General features: G+C 44.7%; 1 protein-coding gene across 1 annotated transcript in view; it reads right to left on the bottom strand.

Moving 5' to 3' along the window:
• The window catches only part of masp1 (MBL associated serine protease 1), an 81,663-nt gene that overhangs the window by 51,042 nt on the left and 9,676 nt on the right, over nucleotides 1-20,945 (bottom strand). Inside the window, exons 3-5 of the mRNA XM_060834667.1 lie at nucleotides 15,288-15,311; nucleotides 7,196-7,349; nucleotides 819-950 (exon numbers count right to left, since the gene is read on the bottom strand). Coding sequence (XP_060690650.1) covers nucleotides 819-950; nucleotides 7,196-7,349; nucleotides 15,288-15,311 — 310 coding nt within the window. The remainder of the gene's footprint in view (nucleotides 1-818; nucleotides 951-7,195; nucleotides 7,350-15,287; nucleotides 15,312-20,945) is intronic.

Genomic DNA, 20,945 nt, shown 5'->3' with positions numbered 1-20,945 from the left:
AGATCCATTCATGATGATAGTTTCCTGTTAGTCAGGTAATCTTCTCTCCATATACACAAGAAGCTTGAGTATATATTGCCAATGTGTTTAAGTATACACAGATGGTGTGTGGTACATGCTTAGTGTGAAAGTACATGGTCAGTGTGAGTGGCAATGTATTTGGTGAGTGGTGTACACTGTCAGTGCAAATTTGAGTGTTTGCAGTCAGTGAGAATGTACTATAAATACTATGTCTTTTAATTTTTCTGTATTTTTAAATTGCGGACTTAAATGGGAAAAGAATTGTTTTAAAACCAGAAAGGTTACTAAAACAAAATAATCTGACAGTCATTGTAAGCACTATTTACACAGCTGCTGGTTCAAGTAGGAGCAGGAGAACATGCAGACAAGCTGGAGCCAAAAGGTGTATACAAATGAAGGTTCAACTGGCAACATGGAGCTGATTAGTCTGTGAACTAGTAACCAGTTATCAATGACAAAAGGCCTTCTGCCTGCCAACAAATGTGATTGGCTCTCAGGTAACTGAACAGCTTGGGCCTGGGAACAAGTAAGAGACAAGTCATCAAAATTCTACCAGTTCAGGAGCTCTCTCTGTTCTCTGCAGTAAAAGCTACTATAAGCCTGCTCTGTAGTTTCTGTCAACTTGCATATAAAGTCATATAAATTAGGGGATTATGAGTACTTTTTAAAATGTAACTTCTGTGATCACTCTGGGAATAGCAAGGCTTGATTTCCAGTGTGTTAACCTGGTAAGTCATAATAGTAAGCTGTGTGAATGTCAGAATTTGCAACCAATGTGATTGTGAATGTGACACTACCTTTGCAGGTCCGATTATCTGAATGAAGGATGTAGCTGAATCTGCAAGAGCAGTAAAATCCACCGATGTAGTTGTGACAGAAATGGTCGCAGACCAATGCTTCATCCAACTTCTCCACACACTCATCAATATCTACAAAGGAAAAGGCAATTAATCACAGCATCCTACACCAGATATTCCAGTGACCAGTGAAATAACCACTGGCTGGAGAAATGCTACTGACAGGAGAAATTAGTGATGGATCACTGATCCCATCTCTCATCGCATCACTAGTCTCTCTACTCCATTTTAGTGACTTTGAGCTTTCTTTTCATGGCACCTTCTCCAACTCTTTTTCCAATATATTATGTCGATTGTCAGCATCAACACTTGAGGTAAACTGCTGAGTGATTCGCAGAGTCACAGAGGTCTACAGCACATAAAACGATCCTTTGCCTCATTGAGTCCACATCGATTAAAAACAGCCACCTAACTATTCTAGCACTTGGTCAATAGACTTGTATTCCTTGGCACAGCAAGTATACGTTCAAATACTATTCCTCATCCTTGGCATATTTCATGTTCTTCACAGTGTCCTTGTCCTCTCAACCCCATGACCATGGGCTGAATCATTCACCAGGTTCTCCCTGTCCCTCACATTCTGTCTTGCTCTCTCCCTCTTTATCTCTCTCTCTCTTTATCACTCACTCTTTATCCCTCTCTATAAAAGTTGTATCTTTTGTTGAAAGAAATACACATTTGTTGGAGCTTTTCATCTTGCACTCTTCAGGATAAATTTGCTAGAATTTGTAAAAATTCAGAGATTAAGAATATTTGTCTAGTGTGAGAGAAGAATATTGACTGGTTGGCAAGTACACTGTGATTGATACTAGCATAGACATTGAGAATGCACTCATTGACGCTGATTGACAATTAACTGTTTGGCTTTGCTCAGTGCACTCCAGCACAAATCATGGTGATCTAGACTCACCAACATTGTGTGAATCAGTATTCACTGTGTTTATGAACTCAGTAATTTGCACAGTTGAGGTCACTTTCAATGACAGCATGTATGCCCAAATTGATGGTGTTACCCTGGGATCCACACTTGGCACAATGACAGAGTCATTCCTGCAAGCACTGTCTTCAGTGTTAAACAGTGACAGACCAATTACTATAACTCAGGTGTTTGATGGTGACAACCATATCCACAATTGTACTATATCCCAGTGTTATACAGTGACAGTCCTACCCCCACTTGTAGTACACCCCAATGTTATACAGTGACAGTCCTATCCCCACTCATAGTATACCCCAGTGTTACTCAGTGACAGTCCTATCCCTAGTGTTCAATCACTCTGTTATACCACATCTGGAGTTTAGAGAGAGACATTCTGAAAATTTCTAGGCCCCTTACTTTCTCAACGTAGTAACAAATGAACATTATTTCTGATAAAAGTTCCTATATTCACCTGATAATCTAGCCTGTATTACTGGGAATTAATCAGTCCCAGAGTTCCTTGCTGCACTGCCTCCCCTGGTTAATATCCTTCCATGTCTTGGTGACTGATCCTTATTGTCTGTGTTACACTGTATTCTTTCACCCCATGAATTAGATCCGATATTCACAGACTGACAGGAAGCAAAGGGTTCTGCTTGATGGATGTTTTGGTAACTGGTAGGCTATTTCTAGTGGGGTGGTGCACGGCCCTTTGCTGTTCGTGATACACATTACCTATTTTGACTTTAATATGGGGAATGATTAACAGGATTGCAAATGGCACAAAGATTGGCCATGTGGTTGATCATGAAAGGGGTAGCTGTAGATGGAGGAAGACATCAATGGACTGGTCAGCTGGTTAGAAAAGTGACCTTTTCATCATTTACATAAATTATTTGAATGTGAATGTAAGAAGTATAGTTAGTAAGTTTGCAGATGACACCAAAATTGGAGGTGTAGTGGACAGCGAAGAAGGTTACCTGAGAGTACAACGGGATCTTGATCAGATGTGGGCCAATAGGCCGAGGACAAACAAATGAAGATTATTGTGGTTCTGTTCACCGAGCTGGGAATTTGTGTTGCAGACGTTTTGTCCCCTGTCTAGGTGACATCCTCAGTGCTTGGGAGCCCCCTGTGAAGCGCTTCAGTGATGTTTCCTCCGGCATTTATAGTGATTTGTACCTGCCGCTTCCGGTTGTCAGTTCCAGCTGTCCGCTGCAATGGTCGTTATATTGGGTCCAGGTCGATGTGCTTATTGATTGAATCTGTGGATGAGTGCCATGCCTCTAGGAATTCCTTGGCTGTCCTCTGTTTGACTTGTCCTATAATAGTAGGACAAGCCAAACAGAGAACAGCCAGGGAATTCCTAAAGGCATGGCACTCATCCACAGATTCAATCAATAAGCACATCGACCTGGACTTAATATACCGGCCACTGCAGCGGACATCTGGAACTGACAACTGGAAGTGGCAGGTACAAATCACTATAAATGCCGGAGGAAACATCACTGAAGCGCTTCACAGGGGGCTCCCAAGCACTGAGGATGTCACCTAGACAGGGGACGAAACGTCTGCAACACAAATTCCCAGCTCGGCGAACAGAACCACAACAACGAGCACCCGAGCTACAAATCTTCACACAAACTTTGAAAATGAAGTTTAATTTAGATAGGTGTGAAGTGCTGCATTTTTGAAAGGCAAATCAGGGCAGGACTTAGGCACTTAATGGTAAGGTCCTGGGGAGTGCTGCTGAACAAAGAGACCTTGAAGTGCAGGTTCATAGCTCCTTGAAAGTGGGGTTGCAAAAAGACAGGATAGTGAAGAAAGTATTTGGTATGCGTGCATTTATTGGTCAATGCATTGAATAAAGGTGTTGGGAGGTCATGTTGCGGCTGGACAGAACATTGGCTAAGCCAATTTTGGAATATTGTGTACAGTTCTTGTATCCCTGCTATAGGAAGGATGTTGTGAAATTTGAAACGGTTCAGAAAAGATTAACAAGGATGTTGCCAGGGTTGGAGGATTTGCACTATAGGGGCTGTTTACCCTGGAGCGTTGGTGGCTGAGAGGTGACTTTATAAAGATTTATAAAATTATAAGGAACATGGATAGAGTAAATATGGAGGAGTCTAGAACTAGAGGGCATAGGTTTAGGGTGAGAGGGGAAAGTTTAAAAGGGACCTAATGGACAACTCTTTCATGCAAACAGTGGGGTATGTATGGAATGAGCTGCCAGAGGAAGTGGTGGAGGCTGGTACAATTACAACATTTAAAAAGCATCTGAATGGGTATATGAATAAGTAAGGTTCACAAAGATAGGACGGCAAATAAAACTAGATTAATTTTGGATATCTGTTCGGCGTGGACGAATTGGACCCAAGGGTCTGTTTGCATGCTGTACATCTCTATGACGTCTAGGTGGAATTCATACCAAAGTGTGTGAGGTGATGCACTTAGGAAGAGCAAATAAGGCAAGAGAATTGATGCCATGTACAATCTACAATCTATATGGTATATTGTATGTGTGATACATGCTATACAATATACACAGCAATGAAGAGCAGAGAAAATTGGAAAGATCTTGGAACTTATCCACTAGACTCCGACAGTAACAGCCAGGTATTTACAGTGCTCACAATGAATATGGAAGATTTTAGTGGCCAACAGCTAAAGTATAAGAGCAAGCTGACTTAAGTTTCAGAAGTTTACACAGTCTGGTCACCACATTGCAGGAAGAACATGATCACATCACGGGGTGTTACTAGGAATGGAGAGTTTTAGCCAGGAAGAAGGATAGGATTGATTGGGTCTGTTTCCTTTCTAACAGTAGTACCTGAGGAGAAATGTAACTGATGTATAGCATAATGAGAGCTGAGGTACAGTGCTGAGGAAAGATTTACCTGAGCAGAGAGGTCAATCACCAGTGACAAAGTGATTTAAAACATTTGATAGAAGGATTAAACAGAAGTTAAGATTACTTACGGTGTGGGAACAGGCCCTTCAGCCCAACACTCCAAGACACATTCGCCTACACCTAACACTACAGGCAATTTAGCATGGCCAATTCACCTAACCTGCACATCTTTAGATTGTGGAAGGAAACCAGAGCACACCCACACAGAGAGAATGTGCAAACTCCATACAGATAGTTGCCCAGGGCAGGATTTGAACCCAGGTCTCTAGCACTGTGAGGTGGCAGTGCTAACCACCATGCCACCTTCGTTTCACTAGAGGTCAGTGGGGATCTGGGGCTCACTGCCTTATTGGGTGTTCCAGACTGAAACCCCTTAATCCATTGCATAAATATATGGGCATGCCCCTAAAATGCTGGCACTGACAGGGAAACAGATCAGGAGTGGGAAGAGTTCATTTTTAATTAATTCATACAATGTGAGCATCATTTATTGACCATCCCTAATTGCACAGATAGGAGTTAAGAGTTAACCACATTACTATGAGTCAGGAGTCACCTGTAGGTCAGACCAGGTGAAGTTTCCTTCTCCAAAGGACATGAGTGAACCAGGTGGATTTTTTCAACAATCAACGATGGTCTCACAGTCATCAATCAGACTCTTACTTCCAGACTTTCTTCAAAATATTTGAATTCAGAGTCCACCATCCACCATGGTGGGATTTGAACCTGCATCCCCAGAGCATTATCTGGGTCTCTCAATTAACAGTCAAGTGATCATACCACAAGATAATTGCTTCCTCTGATGAGAAAGGACATACATGAGTGCTCTTTCTCAGTCAGTTTGGACAAAATAGGCTGAATTATGTCCTTCTGACTTAAAAATATTTCTTTATTTCTGGTCTACTGGTCAGGGGACTAGTTGAGGTGACACCACTGATTCTCAAATCTTCCTATGCCAGAAACATTTCAAACCAATCAGCATAGGAACTGAGCAGCGTGCGGCAGAGGGCTGCTGCTACTTTGTGTTTGGGAGATGAATTCCCACCCTGTGAGTTCCTGTCAGAGAAGTGCTCTATTTAACTGCCTTCACCAGGATTGTTTCTTTTACACTTTAACTCCTGCCACCACCATTCCAGGGATGCTCCAGGGAAACCAGCCTCAGCATATTCAGCCTCTCCCTATAGCTCAAATCCTCCAACCCTGGCAACGATCCTTGTAAGTCTTTTCTGAACCCTTTCAGGTTGCACAACATCCTTCCTACAGGAAGGAGACCAGAATTGCACACAATATTCCAAAAGTGGCCTAACCAGTTTCCTGTACAGTTGCAAAATGATCTCCTACCTCTGATATTCAATGCCCTGACCAATAAAGGAAAACATACCAAATGCCTTCTTCACTATCCTATCTACCTGTGATTCCACTTTCAAGGAACTTTGAACATGCACTCCAAGGTCTCTTGGTTCAGCAACACTCCCAATTAAAGTATACATCCTGCCCTGATTTCCCTTTCCAAAATGCAGCAAATCACATTTATCGAAATTAAACTCCACCTGACACTCCTCAATCCATTGGCCCATCTGATCAAGATCCTGTTGTACTCTGAGGTAACCTTCTTCGCTGTCCATTACACCTCCAATTTTGGTGTCATCTGCAAACTTACTAACCAAACCTCTTACGTTCACATCCAAATCATTTTTATGAATGATGAAAAGCAGTGGACCCAACACCAATCCTTGTGGCACACCACTGGTCACAGACCTCCAGTCTGAAAAACAACCCTCCACCACCACCCTCTGTCTTCTATCTTCTAGCCAGTTCTGTATCCAAATGGCTAGTTCTGCCTTTATTCCATGAGATTTACCCTTGCTAACCAGTTTACCATGAGGAACCTTGTTGAAAGCATTACTGAAGTCCTTATAGATCACGTCCACAGCTCTGCCCTCATCAATCCTCTTCATTACTTCTTCAAAAAACTCAATCAAGTTCGTGAGATATGATTTCCCACACACAAAGCCATGTTGATTATACCTAACCAGTCCTTGCCTTTCCAAATACATGTAAGTCCTGTCCCTGACATTACAGAAATTTTAGGATGGTTGATCCACCTAACCTGCACACCCTTGGACTGGGGAGGAAACCAAAGCACCCAGAGGAAATCCACACAACAAAAGGAGAATGTGCAAACTCCACACGAGCAGTCACCAGAGAGTGGAATTGAACCCAGGTCACTGGTGTAATGAGTCAGCAGTGCTAACCACTGTGCCAGCACTCACCTGGTGAATATGTGCTGCTGTCCAGGTGCCTTCCCATTCCCAAACTGATGGGAGTAAAGACTGCAAGGTGACAGAATCCCCACTTGTGACTGTCCTGACTAAATGTCCCCTGCCACTAATCTAGCCACAGAGAAGTCACAAGATTTCACCTACTGTTTGATACTCATGCTTTGGGATCATAATCTGCTAAACAGACTAAAAAGCAACTCACCGACGGCGGAATAATGAGCTTCAAAGCCAGTAAATCGCTCCTCGTTGGAAAAATCTGTCTTGAATGTAACAGTCATGGTGTTGCTGTTTGTTAAGACAAACTCTTGGCCAGGGATTCGTTCAGTGTCAGTACTCTCTCTGCCACAAAATGTTTCCTGCAAATCATCAGACATGACCTAGAATCAAAAGAGAGATTTTAGCACCACAGACAAGGAATGGAAGATCCCACTTTTCATTCTTAGGTTCCATTCTCCACAGCCATCTTGTTAATCCAAACCCTCCTGCAACTCTTCAATTTTCAGGACATAATCTCCTTGATGTCTCTCAGTGCAAATGCTTCCCTCCTCAGATTCTGACTCAGCACTGCCTGTTTCCATGTCAAATTTTGTGTCAAGCATCAAAATATAACAGGCCTCCTGAGCACAATGAATCGGAGATCGTGAAACAGTAACACATATACACGTGCTCACTCACACACTCACACACTCACTCAGTGTCTTGTTAGAAACTTAGCGCCTTGGGAAAAAGATTACTTCAAGAAATCTGAGGCAATTTGAGTTTGATTTTCACCACATCTTCAGGATGACTTTCAGAGCAATTTACATTCCTGCCCTTTTTCATCAGTTTGTTCAATTTTAGCTGTTTATTCCTGAGCTGATCCATGATCTCACGGGATCAGAGAAACTTTCCATGTTTGTCACAAATGGCACAACCGTAATTCAGCTCAGCCCTGTGCTGAAGCAGTGTCATTGGGCACATCAGATGTACCTCAGGACTCTTTGATTATAGAGGGGGAGAATCTCATGATCATCATTCAGTGCCTCAGTTCAATGCTGATACCATGTTGTCCTTGCTACGGAGCCAGAATTAGCTCATGTGCAGAGGTTGTGGTGTAATGGTAATGTCAGTAATCCTGCAGTTCAGACTAATAATCTGGGAACGGGTTCAAACTTACCATGGCTGTTGGTGGTATTTAACTTTAATTAATGAATGGAGAATACAAAAAATGGTTTTGCTGTTTAAAAAGGGACAAAAGATATGCCAAACTATTGCAGGCCAGTTAATCTTACTTTGTTGGTAGAAATAATTGTTAACATCAATCCTGACACATCAGATAAACTGAAACTTAGGCATGGACAGTCAGGGATAGTTAGCATGGCTTTGTTAATGGAAAGTCATGCCTTACAAATTTGAATGCTTTGAGGAAGTGAGAAAGAGGATCGATGAGGATGTTGTGGATGTTTTCTCCATGGATTGTAACAAGGGAGTTGACGAGGTCCCACTTGGCAGACTGGTCAAAAACGTAAAAGCCCTTCAGATACAGGATAATGTGTCAAATTGGATCCAAAGTTGGCTTAATACCAAGAAACAAGGTGTAATGGTTGATTACTGCCCTTGCAAATGGAAAGCTGTTTCAAGTGCAGGGCTAGGTGTTTGCACCCCTGGTGTTTGTTTTATCCATTAATGATTTGGAATGGAACATAGGGGCATAAATGGGAAATTTGTAGATGGCACAAAAATTGGCCACATAGTGGATAGTGTAGAGAATAGCTGTAAGCTCCAAAATCATATAGATGGGTTGATGGAGTGGTCAGGAAAGTGGCAGATGGAATTCAACACTGGTAAGTGTGAGGTAATGCATTTTCGGAGATCAAACAAAAAAAAAATACACAATAAACGGGAATATATTGAGAAGGGTAGATGAAGTGAGAGATCTGCTATGCAAATGCATAAGTCCCTAACGTTAGCAATACAGTTAAATAAGATTGTAAAGAAGCTATGGAATGCTGTCCTTCATTGGCAGAGGTATAGAACTTTGTTGTGTTGTGTCACCATAGTCTTGCCAAACCATAGGGGCTGCTCTCTTATTAGAAAGAAGTGACTGGTGGTGATTTAACCTGAGGATCACCAGACCTCAGGCAAGGGAAGAGGTTGAGAAGGAGAGTCCTACATGGTAACCTCAAACTGATGATGGGAACTGTTGGCACCACACTGCTCGGTATAGCATATAAAAGTAGGATCTAATAATGAAATTGTTTTAGACACTGGTGAGGCCACAACTGGAGTATCGTGTGCATTTCTGGTCACCACATTACTGGAGGATATAACTGCTCTGGAGAGAGTGCAGAGAAGATTTACTAGAATGTTGCCAGGACTGGAGAACTGCAGCCACAAAGAGAGTTTGAAGAAGTTGGGGTTGTTTTCCTTGGAACAGAGAAGGCTGAGGGGTGACATGATGGAGGTATACAAAATTGTGAGGCATAGTAATAGAGTAGACAGGAGGGACCTTTTTCTCTTAGCACAGAGTTGAAAAGCAAAAGGTCATAGATTCAAGCTCAGTGGCAGAAGAACTAGAGGTGATGTGAGGAAAGCCTTTTTATGCAGAGAATGCTGGGTAGTCTGGAATACATTGCCGAAGTTGGTGATGCCTGCAGAGACCCTAAACTGTTTTAAGAGGTATGTGGATTTGCACCTTGCATGCTGTGAGCTACAGGGCAGGAAGATGGGATTAGAAAGGGCATCTGGGTGGAAGAAGCAAAAGTGACGTAAGGAAATGTTTTTTATGTAGTAACTGGTGAGCATATACAATGTACTGTGCAATGGCCATGTTGCCTCTAATTCTTCCTTTTGCTACATGGATCTCCAAGGTCCCATCACAGCAGTGACTTCTGGAACCAGATGTCAATTGGTCTGTATGCCAGTGGCATGTTGAAAATCCTGGACCCTCTGAGCAGCTGCATGGCTTGAACATTGCCTGAGTGGGACTCAGAAGTGGAGTTATTCAAGTTGGTAATTGCATTATATTCTGAGGAAAACAAATTCTGAGGGGTTGGGGAGGGGGGGGGGAAATAACGACAGGTGAATTCACTCAGTATGCTCCCCCTTCGAGAGAGATGGGAGTTGAAATAGATCAGTTGACTTAAAGAAGATGTAAAGGTCACTGATTCATTCTGGGGTTTTGGCCAAGTATGTGGAGAGAGATGGAGTGGATGCTGATAGTATAGTGACAGGTTTCCTATCAATGAGCCACAAGGCCTGAGTTCAAGTCTCACCTGTTTCAAGGGTGTATCATAATATCTCTGATTAGAAAATATTTATTGTAGTTGCTGAATCCCTAGACTCCATTTGTCTGTTGAGCCATGCATAGAAACTGAAATCTTTACATAAATTGAACCTATTAGTGCTGGGTGTGAGATTGTTGAATTTGCATAGAGGAATTAGTGAATGTTGGAATGGGGCTTGTCTGGTGCAGTGGTGATGTCCCTCCTTCTGGGAAGACTCAGCAGGTCTAGCAGCATTTGTGGAGAGAAAGCAGAGTTAATGTTTCAGGTTGATTGAAGAAGGGTCACTGGATCTGAAATGTTAATTCTGCTTTCTCTCCACAAATGCTGCCAGACCTGCTGAGGTTTTGCAGCAATTTCTGATTTGTGCACACGTGTAATTAAGTGCAGTCTCAATCAATGGGTGGGAATCAGATAGCTTCCCAGTCAGATCTGGAGTCAGGCAGGGCTGCCCTCTCTCTCCTGCCTTGTTTGTGTGCTGCATAGAGCCATTTGCCGAGTCCATCAGGAAGGATGCGAGCCTGAGAGGGGTGACTATTCCGGGCAGCGGGGGCCTGCAGGTTAAGGCCTCCCTGTACATGGATGACGTCGCCGTTTTCTGCTCGGATCCGCTGTCCGTGCGCAGACTCATGTGCATTTGTGACCAGTTCGAACGGGCCTCGGGGGCCAAGGTAAACCGAGGCAAGAGTGAGGCCATGCTCTTCGGGAACTGGGCCGACCAATCCTCGATCCCCTTCACCGTTAGGACCGACCACCTGAAGGTGCTGGGTATTTGGTTCGGGGGGGCTGGGGCGTGCGCCAAGTCTTGGGAGGAGCGTATCAGTAAAGTGAGGCAGAAACTGGGCAGATGGAGGCTACGGTCGCTCTCCATCACGGGAAAAAACCTGGTCATCAGGTGTGAGGCACTGTCATTGCTGTTGTACGTGGCACAGGTCTGGCCTATTCCCAGAACCTGCGCCGTTGCAGTCGTCCGGGCCATCTTCCAGTTCATATGGAGTTCAAAGATGGACTGGGTCCGAAGGGACTCACTATACAAAGATCTGGGCAACGGGGGAAAAAATACATCCAATGCCACCCTCACCCTGATGGCCACCTTTGTGTGTGGCTGCATCAAGCTGTGTGTGGATCCCCGGTACGCAAACACCAAGTGTCACTACGTACTGAGGTTCTACCTGTCCCCGGTGTTGCGAAGGATGGGCCTGGCCTCGCTGCCGCGGAACGCTCCGAGTAGTTGGACCGTTCCGTACCACCTGTCCTTCGTGGAGAAATTTCTGAAGAAAAACACCTTTGACCACAAGTCCATCAGGAAGTGGTCAGCACGTAGCGTCCTCGAGACCCTTCGGGAAAAGGAGAGGGCGGATCCTGTTGAGTGGTTCCCTGAGCAGACTGTCAAAGCAATTTGGCAGAATGCCTCATCGCCAGACCTTTCCAACAAGCACCAAGACATGGCTTGGCTGGTGGTGAGAAGGGCTCTACCTGTGAGATCGTTTATGCACGCCCGGACTCTCAGCCGCACCGCACGCTGCCCTCGAAGCGGCTGCGGGGGGGACGAGACTGTCACACACCTCCTTCTGGAATGTGCCTATGCAGAGGAAGTCTGGAGAGGAATGCAGTGGTATTTGTCGAGGTTCGTCCCGAGCAGCGCCGTGACGCGGGACTCCGTGCTCTACGGCCTGTTCCCCGGGACGCACACCGAGACGAACATCAACTGCGCCTGGAGGATCATCAACTCGGTGAAGGACGCTCTCTGGGTGGTCCGAAATCTGTTGATCTTCCAGCTGAAGGAGTTGACCCCGACTGAGTGTTGCAGACTGGCACATTCCAAGGTCCAGGACTACGTGTTGAGGGACGCGCTGAAGCTTGGGGCAGCTGCCGCCAAGGCGAGGTGGGGAAAGACCACCGTTTAACATCTGCCTCTCTAAAGAAAAGCAGGGGGCCCATGCAGTCATTTGGGCTCTGCTGACGCCTCAGCTCAATACGTGAGTGAGAGATGCACAGATCTGTATGGAATAATGATAATTCGGAGCTGTGTATGTAAATGTGGAAATATGAATGGCATTACCTAATGTACAGTGTATCAAATTATTCTATGCATATTTTATGAATAAAGTATATTTTTGAAATAAAAAAAAATTAAATTTCTGAACAGGGTTGATAAGAAATAATCTGAAAAGATAGCAGTTAGGTTCTGGATTGCACTTCAAGAGAGTATTGTGGAGACAGATTTAATCATGGCTTTCAAAAAGGAATTCTCTCCCCTTTGCTTAACCCCTTTCCGTTCTCCCTATTTCTCCCTCCCTTTTGATGATATACATTGCCCTTAACAGGCACATACATTATTCAATTGGAACCATGGATGATTTATTGGTAGTGGTTAATATTTGAAAAAAATACCATGGTAATTTGGTGATGGGCAATAAAAATACCTGTTCAGTTGTGTACATGTACTGCTGGATATTAAAAAAAATGTAGAGAGATGTGGTTTGGTTGTGTATGAAAATTTAATAATCAGAAGCACAAGTGATATACTGGTGGTAATTAATAGATGAAAAATCCCACAGGTGATGTAGTCGTGGGATAAGTATATATATCTACCCTGTCTTCCCTGTTAATGTGCTGAAGACCTCAATTGGAACACCCCCAAACCTTTTAAATTCTAGAGAATAAAGGCCTAATTTGTCTAATTACTCCATATGACTTGACCTCTGGGGTCCAGGTATCATCTTTGCAAACCTGTGTTGAATTCCCCTCAAGGCCAAAACAACCTTCCTGAGATGTGCTCTCAGTATTTTAAGTGGGGTCTAATTAGGGTTTTGTTCAACTACTGAAAATGTGTTGCTGGAAAAGCACAGCAGGTCAGGCAGCATCCAAGGAGCAGGAGAATTGACGTTTCGGGCATGAGCCCTTCTTCAGAAATGAGGAGAGTGTGCCAAGCAGGCTAAGATAAAAGGTAGGGAGGAGGGACTTGAGGGAGGGTCGTTGGGAATGCGATAGGTGGAAGGAGGTTAAGGTGAGGATGATAGGCCGGGGTGGGAGTGGGGGGCGGAGAGGTCAGGAAGAAGATTGCAGGTAAGGAAGGTGGTGCTGAGTTCGAGGGTTGGGACTGAGACAAAGTGGGGGGAGGGGAAATGAGGAAACTGGAGAAATGAGTTCATCCCTTGTGGTTGGAGGGTTCCTAGGTGGAAGATGAGGCGCTCTTCCTCCAGCCGTAGTGTTGCTATGGTCTGGCGATGGAGGAGTCCAAGGACCTGCATGTCCTTGGTGGAGTGGGAGGGGGAGTTGAAGTGTTGAGCCAAGGGGTGGTTGGGTTGGTTGGTCCAGGTGCCCCAGAGGTGTTCTCTGGAACGTTCTTACTTGCGGAATGTTTCAGACAACACCTCTGGGACACACGGACCAACCAACCCAACCACCCCGTGGCTCAACACTTCAACTCCCGCTCCCACTCCACCTAGGACACGTAGGTCCTTGGACTCCTCCATCGCCAGACCATAGCAACACTACGGCTGGAGGAAGAGCCCCTCATCTTCCACCTAGGAACCCTCCAACCACAAGGGATGAACTCAGATTTCTCCAGTTTCCTCATTTCCCCTCCCCCCACTTTGTCACAGCCCCAACCCTCGAACTCAGCACCACCTTCCTTACCTGCAATCTTCTTCTTGACCTCTCCGCCCCCACCCCCACTCCGGCCTATCACCCTCACCTTAACCTCCTTCCAACTATTGCATTTCCAATGCCCCTCCTCCTTACCTTTTATCTTAGCCTGCTTGGCACACTCTCCTCATTCCTGAAAAAGGGCTCATGCCTAAAATGTCGAATCTCCTGCTCCTTGGATGCTGCCTGACCTGCTGCGCTTTTCCAGCAACACATTTTCAGCTCTGATCTCCAGCATCTGCAGTCCTCACTTTTTCCTTTTGTATAACTACATAAGGTCTCCACTGGTTGCTTTCCACTCATTCATCATAGGAATGATTCTGTTTCTAATCAGTAATGTTCTCCATCCCCTCTGCCGTTTTCTCTATCTCTCTTGTAAACCCAGTCCTGATCATCCCTCTGCCATGATTCTGAAATACCTACTTTATCATCACTTTCAATTTGAATTTGTGCCTGCAGCTCATTTAATTTGTTCCTTACATGCCATGCATTTGTATGGCAAACTCCAATTTTGGCTGTACACTCTATCCTATCCTTCAGCATCATTTTATTATTTCTCCCTCCTGGCTTACTCAATACACTTTTTAATAGTTCTGCCTTGTTCATTAAACCAGCCCTGCTTGTTCATCCTATTAACCTCCACCTTTCCTCCACCTCCTGCTCTGGTTCACATCCCCCCCATTAGTTTAAATCCTCTCAAGTGGCACTAGCAAACCTCCGTACAATATTATATGCAACCTGTCCTTTTTCTACAAGTCTTACCAGATCTGGAAGAGATCCCAATGATCCAGATATCCGATTCCCTCCCTCCCACACCAGCTCTTTAGCAATGTATTCAGCTGCATTATCTCCCCGTATCTGGCCTCACTGGCAAATGGCATGGGAAGTAATTCTGAGATTACATCCTTGGAGATTCTGCTTTTCAATTTGCTGTTTAACTCCCTAAATTCCTTTTGCAGGGCCTCATTGTCCTTCCTGTTTATGTTGGTAATTCCAATATGGACCACGATTTCTGGCTATTCACCCCCTCCTTTCAAATAGTGAGAACTTCAGATGCTGGAGATCAGAGTCGAGGGTGTGTTGCTAGGAAAGCACAGTAGGTCAGGCAGCATCTGAGGAGCAAGAGAATTAACATTTCGGTCATAAGTCCTTCATCAGGAATGATGAAGGGCTTATGCTCAAAACATCGATTCTCCTGCTCCTCGGATGCTGCCTGACTGGCTGTGCTTTTGCAGTCGCACATTCTTCGATCCCCTCCTTTCAGAATGTCTTGTGCCCTTCAGAAACATTCTTGATCCCGGCACCAGGAAGGCAACACACCATCCTGGAGCCTCACTTACAATCACAAAAATGCCTACCCCAGACTATAGAGTGTTCGACTACCACTGCTCCCTCGGTACTCACCTATCAACAGTAGTGCTCTCTAAGTACTGATCCTCTGATGGTGCAACGCTCCCTCATAAATGTTGTCTGACAGTGCAGTGCTTCGTCTGTATTGACCCTCCAACAGTGTAGCACTCCTTCAGCACTGATCCACTGACAATGCAGCAGTCCCTCACTACTGACCCTTCAATAGTGTTGCTCTCCCTCTGTGCTGATCCTCTAACAATGCAGTTCTGGCTTTGTACTGAACCTCCAACGGTCCAGTGTGCCCTTAGTACTGACCCTCTGACAGTACAGTGTCCCCTCAATACTGATCCTTTGACAGTGTCACTCTCTTTAAGTATTGAACTTCTAACAGTGCAGCACTCCCTGTCTGGGTGAGGAGAAGTGTTTTATCAAACAATTCAAAGAAATGGAGCAGATTGTTTGTGACTTTGCTCATGAGGCCTTGATTCTGTTTGTTAAAATTGTTTTGTTCTGGGATCCCTCAGGCTCCAAATATTTGGTCAAGTCATGATTGGGAACAGCTGCTGGCAGATCAGCCAATGAGTATCAGCCACCATTCCAGCTGCTTTACAATGTGAGTCTTGTCACTGATTGGTCCAAGTTTGGGAACAGGATCAGTTACACACATTGGCAGTAACAACAACACTAGCATCTGGAGATGGTAACATTTACTGTTATCAAACCCTTGGTCGTTGCTAATTATTTATTTGCCTTTTGAACTTTCCAGTAAATATATCCTGATCATGTGTTTTCAGAAGAGCAATCAAAGAATGCCTGGAAATCACATGATGTATAAATCTGTAGTACAGGTTACACGCTATATCTGCTGTGGCAGTGTTTGAGTACTACATTATAAAAATTAGAAATAGGAGGAGGCATTCAGCCCCTTGAGCCTGCTCCCTCATTCAATACGATCATGGCTGATCTGATTGCTATCCCCAGCTCCATTCCCCATTCTAGGAAAATTCTGAGAGACAGAATTAATCTCCAAAGTAAGGACTACTCAAGAATAGTCAGCTTTGTCAGAGAGAGATCAAGTCTGATAGGTATGATTGAGTAATTAAGGGAAATGACAAGATGTGCAGATGACAGTACTGCAGCGACTGTAGTCTTTTTGACAAAGTCTTGCATGGGGCAAGCCATGGAATCCTGGTCAATTTGGTAGATTGGATCCAAAATTGACTTTGGTTGCAGGAAACAGATGCATCAACAACAGAGATTGTGTATGTGACTGGAAGCTTGTGTCCACTGACATACTGCAAGGCTCATTGCTGGCCCCTTGTTCTTTGTAGTGTACATTAATGATTGCGACATGAATGTAGGAGGTTTGATCAATAAGTTTGCAGGTGTTACAAAAACTGATGTGATAAATAACAAAGAGGAAAGCTTTAGGCAATAGGGTGATATAGATGGGCAGAACAAAGGCAAATGGAATTTAATCTTAAAAAGGGAGAGGTGATGCATTTTAGGTAGACTTACAAGGCAAGGGAACACACAATGACCCAAAGAAATACAGAGGACTAGAGGGACCTTAGTGTGCATGTCCACAAATATTGGTGCCAAAATTATGGGTGGATATATTGATTAAGAACTTATGGGATATTTGCCTTTATTAGTTGAAGACATTAAACTCAAGAGCAAGGATTTTATGGTGGAACTGTAGAAGATATTAATTAGGTCAAAGCTGGAGTGTTGCATGAGGTTTTGGTTACCAGATTGTAAGAAAGATGGGATTCTCTGGGAGAGGGTGTAAATGAGTTGGAGGACACCATGGCCTAGTAGACTAGATTCCCTACAGTGTGGAAACAGGCCCTTCAGCCAATCAGTCCACACTGACCCTTCGAAGAGTAACCCACCCTGACCCATTTCCCTCTTACTAACGCACCTAACACTTTGGGCAATTTAACATGGCCAATTGTCCTGATCTGCACATCTTTGGACTGTGGGAGGAAACCCATGCAGACACGGGGAGAATGTGAAAACTCCACACAGCCAGTCAGCTGAGGCTGGAATTGAGCCTGGAACCCTGGTGCTGTGAGGCAGTAGTGCTAACCACTGAGCCACTATGCCACCCTATTAATCCAGAAATTTAGCTTACATCCCAGAAACCCAGGTTTGAATCCTGTCACGGTAGAATTTGAATTCCATTTTTTAAAGAAAGTTTGGAATTAAGAATCTAATGATCATGAAACCATCTGGTTCCCTCATGTCCTTCAGAAAGGAAATCAACCCACACATAACTCCAGACCCCAGCAATTTGAATGACTCTCAAATGCCCTCTAAAATGGTCTAGCAAGTTGCTCAACCATGACGATATAACAACAAATGAAACTAGACTGATTACTAGGCATTGACCTAGGCACAGTACACTGACTGCCCCATTTCAGGCAGGCAGCTCAACACTACCTTCTCAAGGACAACTAGATATGAGCAATAAACGCTAGCCAGCCAGCAATGTCCATGTCACACGAGTGAGTAAAACGGTTTAGTCAACAGTCCTTTAATTAGTAAGAAACCAGGCTTCCATTAATTTTCGAAAGTAAATTATGCCTCTTTGAGCTGCTGACCAATCAAAACCAGCAGCTTTGTGTTGCATCAGAATTGGTTGCTGCAGCTGATATCGCAGGCAACTCAGGGAGGAGAGGAAGCAATGAAAACCTCCATTCTGGACAATTCAGAGAGTGTTGCAGAATTGGCCAAGGAGTCAGGGTCACACTGAAATGGTCTGTGAGGCAGAGTTTTGTTGAACTGGCTGACTTGAATAAACCCATAATGAGAGATGGATTTCCAGGATTTTGATCCTGCAATTCTAAAGAAATTCCAAGTCAAGATGGTGAGTAGCTTTAAGGGGAACTTGCATTTTATAAGACCATAAGACCATAAGACATAGGAGTGGAAGTAAGGCCATTCGGCCCATCGAGTCCACTCCGCCATTCAATCATGGCCGATGGGCATTTCAACTCCACTTACCAGCGTTCTCCCCGTAGCCCTTAATTCCTCGAGACAACAAGAATCTATCAATCTCGGCCTTGAAGACAATTAGCGTCCCGGCCTCCACTGCACTGCGTGACAATGAATTACACAGGCCCACCACTCTCTGGCTGAAGAAATGTCTCCGCATTTCTGTTCTGAATTGACCCCCTCTAATTCTAAGGCTGTGTCCATGGGTCCTAGTCTCCTCACCTAACGGAAACAATTTCCTAGCGTCCACCTTTTCCAAGCCATGTATTATCTTGTACGTCTCTATTAAGTCTCCCCTCAATCTTCTAAACTCCAACGAATACAATCCCAGTATCCTCAGCCGTTCCTCGTATGTTAGATCTGCCATTCCAGGGATCATCCGTGTGAATCTCCGCTGGACACGTTCCAGTGCCAGTATGTCCTTCCTGAGGTGTGGGGACACAGTACTCCAAATGGGGCCTAACCAGAGCTTTATAAAGTCTCAGTAGCACATCTCTGCTTTTATATTCCAACCCTTTTGAGATAAGAGACAACATTGCATTCGATTTCTTAATCACAGACGCAACCTGCATGTTTACCTTTAGAGAATCCTCGACTAGCACTCCCAGATCCCTTTGTGCTTTGGCTTTACTAATTTTCTCACCATTTAGAAAGTAGTCTATGCTTTTATTCTTTTTGCCAAAGTGCAAGACCTCGCACTTGCTCATGTTAAATTCCATCAGCCATTTCCTGGACCACTCTCCCATCCTGTCTAGATCCTTCTGTAGCCTCCCCACTTCCTCAGTACTACCTGCCTGACAACCTAACTTCGTATCATCGGCAAACTTCGCTAGAATGCCCCCAGTCCCCTCATCCAAATCATTAATATATAATGCGAATAGCTGTGGCCCCAACACCAAACCCTGCGGGACACCACTCGTCACCGGCTGCCATTCTGAAAAAGAACCTTTTATCCCAACTCTCTGCCTTCTGTTAGACAACCAATCCTCAATCCATCCCAGCAGCTCACCTCGAACACCATGGGCCCTCACCTTGCTCAGCAGCCTCCCGTGTGGCACCTTATCAAAGGCCTTTTGATAGTCCAGATAGACCACATCCACTGGGTTTCCCTGGTCTAACCTACATGTTACCTCTTCAAAAAATTCCAACAGGTTTGTCAGGCATGACCTCCCCTCACTAAATCCATGTTGACTTGTTCTAATCAGACTCTGCTCTTCCAAGAATTTAGAAACCTCATCCTTAATGATGGATTCTAGAATTTTACCAACAACTGAGGTTAAGCTGATTGGCCTATAATTTTCCATCTTTTGCCTTGATCCTTTCTTAAACAAGGGGGTTACAACAGCCATCTTCCAATCATCCGGGACCTTTCCTGACTCCAGTGACTCTTGAAAGATAGAGTTTCAATGTATCTGCTGCCCTTGTCCTTATAGATGGAACAGGCTGTGGGTTTGGAAGATACCAAGGACCCTTGAGAATTTCTGCAGTGCACCTTATGAGCATCAGTGGTAAAGAGACTGGATGTTTGTTAATGTGGCTTCAAGCGGATTGCTTCATACTGGATATTGGCTAGGCTTTGAGAGTCAGAAGATGAGTTATTCGTTGCAGGGTTCCTAGCCACTGACTTGCTCTTGTAGCTTATGTGTTACACAGCATGTCCAGTTTAGTTCTGGTCAAGGAAATTCCAGGATATTAATGGCGGGGGATTAAGTGACGGTAACGGCATTAAATGCCATGTCTGTAGGTTAGTTTCTGCTTTGATGGAGATCATTGAATGCCTACAGTGTGGAATCAGAGCATTTAGACCACAGAGTCCAGACCAACCCTCCAAAAAGTATTGCACCCAGATCTACCCCACGACCCTACCACTGTAAGCCTGCATTTCCATGGCTAATGCACCTAGTCTGCACATCCCTGGGCAATGTAGTATAGCCAATCCATCTAACCTGCACATCTTCGGCCTGTGGGAGGAAACCCTCACAGACACGTGGAGAATGTGCAAATAGTACTGTTTGGTGACTTCATAGATTGAAGCCTCACTTTTCGGTGCTGTGCTTGGCATGCCCTCCTCACCCTCCAATGGATGTATTCAGGCAATTATCACTGGGTTCACTTGGAATAGGAACACTGGGGAGTGGGCTCACTTGGGATGGAAGTGCTGGGAGTGGGCTCATTCAGAATGGGAACAGTGGGAAGTGGACTTGCTCAGAATGGGAATGCTGGGAATAGAACATGTGTGGAATGGAAATTCTGGCAGGTGGGTGTGCTGATGATGGGAATGCTGGGAGATGGGCTTGCTTGGGATGGGAATGGGAAGTTGGCTTGCTGGAGTGAGTCTTTGGTGATGAGCTTAATCGGGGTACTACTTGGGAGGTTAGACTCACTGGGAGTGAGCTTGCTGGGGGCATGATTACTGGGAATGAGACGATAAGAGATGGGCTTCTTGGGGATGGGTTCTTGAGAGTGACCTCACAGGATGTGACCAATCTTAGGTAGACACATGGAGGAGCTTGCTGTGGATAGTCTTACTGGGAATGGAGTTGTTGGGGGTGGGCTTCAAGGTGGGCACACAGAGTGGTGGACTCGGTACAGGTGGGCTCACTAGGGGATGACTCACTGTCAATGACATGGTGCCATAAAAGAAGGATCCAGCTGCCAATATTCCCACCTGCACATGGCCCCCAACCA

Source organism: Hemiscyllium ocellatum, chromosome 13, assembly GCF_020745735.1.
Source record: "Hemiscyllium ocellatum isolate sHemOce1 chromosome 13, sHemOce1.pat.X.cur, whole genome shotgun sequence".
In the NCBI taxonomy this organism is placed as follows: Eukaryota; Metazoa; Chordata; class Chondrichthyes; order Orectolobiformes; family Hemiscylliidae; genus Hemiscyllium; species Hemiscyllium ocellatum.
The sequence above is the reverse complement of the archived record's forward strand: the minus strand, read 5'-3'. Positions and strand labels throughout refer to the sequence as shown.